The following is a 7,921-nucleotide window of genomic DNA, read 5'->3' as shown; positions in this document are numbered from 1 at the left end:
TGTGAGTGTGCATGAGAATATCAGTGTACACTGTCTCCAGGAGTAGCTTTTATGTTTTTCAAACTGAAATTTGAAAATGAAGAGAATGCTCTTTTTATGTGAGACCCCAATAAATAGTACAACTGAATTTTCAACCATTAGCTTAATAATATAGAATAATAGAATATAAGTCATTAATACATTCCTGTAATTCTATTCATATAATTTTCCCTGGGTCATTCACAATGTCTTCTCATCCCACTTGTGACACCCTGCATGAATGAATCCTCCTGAATATTGTAACAATGTTGTACTAAAGAGCTCTTACAAGACACGACGACAATACAATGCTTTAGCTGTGTGATCAGAAAAATAAATGGATAACATTTCAGTATGTACAGTCTACTTTTATTGATTGGTCTGAATTTTTGTAATTGACTAAAGAGACATTGTGCAATACAAACATTAATTTTCAACAGAAGACACACTGGTTTTCAAGTCTCAGTTTTCAACTAATGAAAAAGCAACCACTGCAAGGTTTGCACCACAAGTGGCAGGGTTTAATTGGTGATAACCAGTTCAGTTGTTTGAAAAAGATTTCAAGTATCAATTATAATTTGTTGTTGCCAAAGTACGCACCTGCCCAGTGACACAGGGTGAATAACAATGTCACAAAGTTTATAATAAAATGTATCCTTATAAGACATGACCAGAGACAAGCTTAAGGGTAGGCTGTTTTTTTTTTCAGGTCATAAGCAACAAAAAACAAAATGTCAAGTCTATAACAGACCAGACCTGTCTGCAGCAAAGCAAAAGCAAACCCAAGCACACAGTGGACCTCTACTTATCGACATTAGGCACAGTTTCCACACAGCAGTTGTCTTTGTTGCTCACAGTCAGATAAGGATTTTTTTTCAATCAGGATTTGTAAACAATACATCCCCGCATACTATAATTGGTTGGTTTACAAACACACACCACACTAGCAAAACAAAAAAAACCTCTCAAACGGTTGTCTGCCATGGCTGGTGGAGCTGATGTCCGCGCTTGTCCACCCAAACACTTCTATTGACCTGTGCGAAGTGATTTGTCGTAATGAACACAGTCTGCCTGTAGTTCTGCGTAGTACTGGCTAGCCAGATAAAAAGGAGCAGTTCCTGAAGAACACACATGGAATAAATACTAACCCAAAATCATCATCTCAGTCTTCAGTTGAGCCAGGCTACTATGTATTCAACTACATCTATGGTGATGAACTGCAAACATTCCTTATTGCGTAACATAGGATAGGAAGAAAAATTATATAATCATTTAAACCACATGTATTTTAAGTATTGTTTGCAGACTCAATTGGTTCATTCATATTCCTGGGTGTGAGACAACTGCTCTCCCTTTGGAAAAATAAAAGCCATTTATTGCAAACACAATGTGCTGTTGGTTATTAATGTCTTACTACAAGCATTCATACACATTACGGAACGGTTAAGGCTGTCAAGAGTGCACAGGTACATTTAAATCTACCTAGTGTAAAGTAAAGCCTGCCCATAACATCAATTCTCACTTTGGACTGACACTGTGGTGAACTAAGCATTGATTTGTAGCTCATGTAAGGCAGAGCCTCACTAAGAGAACATAACTCTTGCCCGGCAAGGCTGTTCAGTGACCTTAACTTGTACAAGATTTTGATGACATTTGCCAACATTAATACATGACTCACTGAGAAGAAAAACAAACAAAAAGAACATAACATTACATGCTGTAGCTTTAACCTGGGAAATGTTACAATCATGACACATAGTACCAAGCTAGTGCGAAATCTTTGATCAATACACAAATCCTAATCATTGGGGGGAATTCGAAGCACCAAGCTCGTCACCTAATGAACTATTCCAAAATCTCTTCACATGATCGGTGTCTGTGACGTCTGTGGTGGATGGAGCATTATATGCCTTGGGTATATGCTTTTCAGCTTCCACTATGCAACAGTAGTAATCTCCATTGTGTATTGTGGTACATATTGACTGACTGAATGTGATTAAACCCTTCCAATCTACATGACCTGGACAACCTTATTCAAGGCTTATGAAGTCTCCTCCGTCTGCAGCCTAGGGCTATTGTTCTGGCAACCCAAACCTTAAAGGAACTTTAAGGCAACTTTTGGAAAATTAGCTTATTTGCTGTCTACCCAAGTTAGATAAGAGAATACATAGCCTCCTTTTCTCTCTGTGTGCAATAACCCAGTTTGACACCGCTGGCCTAGCTTACCATAATTCACTGGGAGTGGGTTTGTTCCAGTTAGCCTGTAGCTAGCCTGAAGCTAGCCAAGTACAGAGAAGAGAGGGGTATGCATCCTCTTATCTAACTCTGGAACATACAGCCAATAAGCCAACTCTCAAAGTTGGCATGTTCTTAAAGACTGTCTGAGGAAAGCAGAGCTCCTATTCCTCACCAACACAACCTTCAACTGCTGAACATTAGGAAAAATGGTACTAACTACAAACCATATTTTGAACGAACGAATGAACATATTCCTATTTGCAAAACAAAGGCTTTCCCACACAAGTTGAACAAAAATCAGAATGTTTGATTTTTCAACGGTCATTCAGTTGGGGCAAAAATAACAATCCTTCACAAAACCACATTGGCAAATGAACGAATGATACACCAGACCCAGGAGCGAGACAATGAGTTTTATTAACGTAAATGACAAAAAAGAGAGAATCAGCTTTCCTCTGGCCATGAAGAGACTAAAAAAAAAAAAATGGTATTGACAAGCCACTCGCATGACAGAGCTGTACCATACTCTAAAGGAAATAGGACATCTGCAACTGGAGAAGATGGATTGGAACTCAGGAAGTCCGAGGGTGATGCCGACTGCTGATGAAATCAAATTAAGGAACCCCTTCAGGGGGCAGCTTAAATAACTTATATTAGGTAGTATGCCTTTATATCTGTCAAAGCTTACAAAGCAAAAAAAGTGCAACAATGGTGCAGAGGTGTCATTAGTTTGGTAATTTCTGTCATTAATGGGACAGACCAATTGCAAAAAATCAGATTTCTGTTTGGAACAGCAAAGATAGGGGGGCTGGGTAATGTGAACTAAAAACTGATAAAAAAGGAAGGAGAGGGAGGAAAAAAAAACACACTGACACATACCTCTGCCAACACAAGTCTAAGCTGCCTTTTCCCCCGGCCAGGTGACGTGGTTAAGTCTCTCCACAACAACAAAAGAAGAAGAAGAAGAAAAAAAAAAAGCTCCTAACATACTTGTCACCGTGGCAACATCCAACGTGTCAGGAGTCTGTGCCCCTTATTTTCCACTGGCTGTGTCACCAGGGGGCGCTAGCGCACCAAAAGTGCCACCCCAGCAGTTCCCTGCAGCGTTCCGCCTGCGTTTCGAGGCTCGTGGCAGGGCGAGGTGGGGGGCGTGTGGCGCAGACCCGCACTGGGGTGGGGGGGTGGGGGGTTCATGGGGGACGGGGCTGTTCCCTCAGGGCCCAGAAGCGAGGCGATGCAAGGGTTTGTTTTGTTTTGTTTTTTTATGATAGAGGGGGGCGTCCTTGGTCTCGTGGCTGAGCTCAGTCGTCACTGTCTGACAGGGTCTCGTACTGCTCCGACAGGAGCGGCTCGCGCTCCCAGACACGGCTTGGCTGCGGTCCCGGCGCCCCCCCTGGCGCTCCCGACGAGGCCATGGAGCCCGTGGGTGGCGGAGGCTGCTGGGACTGCAGAGAGGGCGACGGGCAGGCCATGGAGGTGGGCGGCGTGCTGCTCAGCATACGCATGGTCAGAGGGTTGTACGGGAACTGCATGGACCCTGTGTGGGAGGAGAGGGGGGTGAAACAGCGGACAGGCAGAGAGGACAAAAAGGGGGAAAGCTGAGTGGGGTGAGGTATACAACACTAGTCCAGGGGGAGGTAACAGGATGCATGGGTTTCACCACTCCGCAGGTGAGAGGGACTCATCGAGCCTTCCTCTGGCCAGCTCATGTCTAATTAAGGAGCTCAGAGGTCTAACAGAATTGTTGACACTTCACCAGCTGAACACTGCAGCTACGCAGCTTTAACAAGAGCATAGTAACCAAGCAGGTCTACACAACCAAAACGCACTATGCCATTTGTTCTCCTTTACAAATCTGTTGAGGGTTGAATACTGAAAACTTCATTCAACTATTATTAGTTTTTTTTTTTTAAATCTAGCTTTACATATAAATATTCACTGCAAATTTCATCGACATAGCATAAACAATTCATATAGTAAAAGTGATTAATACATAACACATAACAATAATAATGAAGTGACTTATTAATACATAATAATAACAGCAACAACACGTTTTTATATGATTTGAGTGTTTGGCGGTTCTGACCTGTAGAGGAGGGGCGCTCCTCCCAGGCCCAGGCGGGGGGCTGCCGGTGGTAGTCCCCCTCAGAGTGGACGGAGGACACGGAGGATGGCCGCTCCCCCCCAGCGAAGGCCTGTCCAGGATTGGGCGACTTGGACTTGCGGCTGTTAGGCTTTCCCTGCAGCTTCTGTTTCCCTGTTGAGGAAACCAGAATGGTCAGTCATTGTCTCTCGCAAACACTCAGCTTTTATTGATCACAGGTCATACTATGGAGTGTTACTGTATTTCAGTCACAAATGAAGTAGATCAAAGACTTCATTGATTTCATGTATTTGTGTGTGCATACATGTTTGTTTATGTGTGTCCGTGTGTGTTCAAAGTACCCGCCAGGGTTCTCCAAGTTAAACGTAAGACTTTTAAAGACCTTTTCAATGTCACTTCACAGCTATACGTAGTAAACCTTCCGTACCTGTGTTTGGGGAGGGGTTGGCGTCCTGCCGGCCCTCGTTGACCGCTGCCATGCTGGTGGGGTTGCTGGCGCTGCCCCCGTGGGGACCCCCTGCCTGGGCCGACTCCTCCGGCCGCTCCTCCATATTCCCCATCAGCGCCTTGCGGATGATGTCCTCCAGGCCCAGGTTACTGGCCGGGTCACTGAAGGAGTGGTTCCTGGGATTCACGGAACCTGAGAGGCAAGAACACACGAACACACAGACAGAGACAAATAAAGACAGGTTAGGGTTGAGTTATACTTGCTGCTACGCATCATGGCCGCCATGCGCATTCTGCGTTCATTTGGTGCGTCGGTCGCGCACGTGGACGTGTGGTAACGTGACACGTCCGCAAGATGCAAAGACCTCCAGTATCATGCGTTTTGGCCACGTATGCGGCAACGAATATGTTGACAGGACGGTGCAGGTCGCATACGCGTACGCTTGGTCTAACAGCAGGTATATTCCTAGCCTTATAGACCTGCACTTTATGGGAGAAAGTATGCATTATCTTTAAGGCCAGTGAGTCTGTATTTGTTGTTCAAAATTGCTGTGAAACACAAATTCCAAAACTTGCGCCTGTCAATACATTTTTTGGATCAGGCTATAATTTTCTGCATCCGACTTTAATGTGCTAAGACCCTGAAGAGCCGGGATGTGAGGGTACTTCAAGTTTCAATGTCACATATACTTTGCAATATAGTGACATTCTTGTGCCACAGTTGCAGTAGTGCAAGGAGGGGTAAATAAACACAGGCAGTGGGGGGGGGGGGGGATTAATAAAGGGAGTTGAAGTAGGACTTACTTGAGCTGGTTACTGCAGGCAAGTTGAAGATCTCTGTACCTGGTTGTGCACTGCCTGGAATGAGAAATAAACACACACCATTACAGCTTAGTTGACAAAAAAACTTCAAAAATAGGAAATAGGTTGATACATTTCTGATAGGGGTCAAAAGAAAAAGTAAGTAGGAGGGGTCAAAAGAGAGCTTGAATAAGAACTGCATTTATCATTGCATTTCCATTTAAACATTTTTTAACTTTCTTTCATGTAACTTGATTCTGAAGTTCGTGTAACGTGAAAGACAAGAAAGGTATCCTCGTACCAACATCAGAATCACCGACACCTTTCTTACGAAAGATCTCCTGCTTCTTGGATTTCACCATGGGGGAAGTGTTCTCCAGCTTGGTGAAGAAAGAGGGCAGGTAGCTGCCACTGCCTGGCGAGCGTGAGTCCGTCCTGTAACCAGAGAAAGGTCGTGGGGGTCAGGGGAGCAGAGGTGACGCGGGATGGGGGCAAGGAGGACAAGGAGGGGTGGGGGGGGCACCGAAAACACCCCTAGGCACGGCGCCCGTTTTCCACTCCACTGCGATGCCACATTAGGAGTGGCATGGAGGGGGCTGCATTCCCCTATGGGCATGCAGAGCTCGTATGCCAGGCTACAGTGTCTGTGTATCTCACACATACACACACCATCCACTCTCGCTGTCTCGGTCTCACTTAACCACTGAAGCATAGACACTCTAAATCTTAATTTATATTTTGCTGACATGTCCAGATAGGTCACACATACACACAAAATAACACATCTAAGCATGTGCACAGACAAACAGACAAGCTAAATATAAATTTTGCTGACTGACAGTAAGTTATATACACACACACCGGCAGACAGACAGACACACACAGACACACACACACACACACCTCTGCTCAGGCATGTCGGCTTCCCTCCTCTGGCTTTGCAGCAGAGCGGCTGAAGCCTCCTGCTTGTCCATGCTGTAACTCTGGGGTGGAGAGATGGGCTCGTAACTCTCCAGAGGTCGACCACCTCGCTCAGGAGATTTCCCTGGCCTGGACAGGATGAGCGCAAAAGTAGACGTCATTACCCGAACCCACCTTCATCACTCTCATCAAGGGAAAAAATACTTACACTTACTCATTTGGCTCAATAAAGAACTCTTTTTGAATGAAGAGAAATAAAAATAAAAATATATAAAACTGAGAATCATATACAAATAGGACAACATTCGCAATTAGTACAGACATACTCATCTATAGCCTTGTGTACACACATGCAGGTGTGAGCGGAGGGGGGCGGGGATGTGTTGTGCTGGTGTGTCTGTGCAAAGCCACGTACCTGGACCTGGGCTTGTCCGTGGCGTTCTCAGGGGACACCCTGCTGGAGGGCCTCTGGTGGTGGGAGGCCAGGACCGGGTTCTCAGGGCTGTAGTTGCTGGGCCCTTTGGCCCGGCCCGATCCGGAGCCGGACACGTGCGGGGCCGAGCTCTGGAATGTGGCGGACGCAGACGAGGAGGATGAGGATGAAGACGAGGGCGTGGATGTAGGGGCTGGGCTGGGCTCGTGATTGCGGGCAAAGTCCCGGGTTATGATATGCTGTATGGGAAGAACAAAATCCATCAAACACACATTAACTCAACCATGCAAATAAGCCAACATCCCCAGAACCAGAAGGGAACTAGATAGATAGATAGATAGATAGATAGATACTTTATTGATCCCTAGGGGAAATTAAAAAAACTGGTAAACTGGTAAAGTAATGGGTAAAAAAGTAGTTTTCTCCACGGAAACACTACTTTATAAGTAGTGTATACTTCTCAAATGTCCCCCATTTCTGTGTTTTTTCCCTCCTAGCCACCCCTAGCAACAAAAGCCATAAAAAAAAAAATGTTGTAGTAGTATCTGTATCTGTATAGCAGTATAGTATCTGTAGCTTGTATCTGCAGTGTAGAACCACTCTATTAGTATCAGCTTGTATCTGCAGTGTAGTATCACTGTATTAGTATCAGCTTGTATAGTGTACTACACTACATTAGTATCTGTATCTGCTGTGTGTAAAAGCGCATTAATGACGGCTGTCTGCCTTGTGCTGGGCCTCCTCACCGAGATGTGGTCTGCCAGGGTCATGACGCGGTGCGTCTGGGGGGTGGGAGGCTGCTGTGGTGCTGGAGGACCTTGGTCCCGCTCCACCTGCTGACGGTAGCGGCTCATGTCGAAGGCCCTCATGCCACCTGCTGAGCAGAGCATGAGCTCATTAGTGTGTCACTCACACAAAAGAAGGTTGGGGGTTAGAAGGTGGAGGATGAGAGCAGC

At 45.4% G+C, this 7,921-nt stretch overlaps 1 protein-coding gene across 9 annotated transcripts in view; it reads right to left on the bottom strand.

Annotated features, from left to right (window-relative positions):
• Positions 1-365: 365 nt before the first annotated feature.
• ncor1 (nuclear receptor corepressor 1) overlaps positions 366-7,921 on the bottom strand; it is a 73,696-nt gene continuing 66,140 nt past the window's right edge. For 8 of the 9 annotated variants that reach the window (XM_076275378.1, XM_076275371.1, XM_076275379.1 and 5 more), the window contains 8 exons: positions 7,712-7,842; positions 6,948-7,204; positions 6,515-6,661; positions 5,913-6,046; positions 5,615-5,668; positions 4,791-5,003; positions 4,346-4,516; positions 366-3,793 (listed from right to left, as the gene is read on the bottom strand). In XM_076275378.1, coding sequence (XP_076131493.1) covers positions 3,558-3,793; positions 4,346-4,516; positions 4,791-5,003; positions 5,615-5,668; positions 5,913-6,046; positions 6,515-6,661; positions 6,948-7,204; positions 7,712-7,842 — 1,343 coding nt within the window. In that variant the 3' untranslated portion in view covers positions 366-3,557. The remainder of the gene's footprint in view (positions 3,794-4,345; positions 4,517-4,790; positions 5,004-5,614; positions 5,669-5,912; positions 6,047-6,514; positions 6,662-6,947; positions 7,205-7,711; positions 7,843-7,921) is intronic. The other variant, XM_076275372.1, reaches the window with a different exon arrangement.

This window comes from Alosa pseudoharengus, unplaced genomic scaffold (assembly GCF_046254945.1).
Source record: "Alosa pseudoharengus isolate Yale_2024_CS ecotype anadromous, Long Island Sound unplaced genomic scaffold, YU_APseudo_1.1 YU_APseudo_1.1_scf_8, whole genome shotgun sequence".
NCBI classification, from domain to species: domain Eukaryota; kingdom Metazoa; phylum Chordata; class Actinopteri; order Clupeiformes; family Clupeidae; genus Alosa; species Alosa pseudoharengus.
Note: the sequence above shows the minus strand (reverse complement) of the source record. Positions and strands in the feature narration are given on the sequence as shown.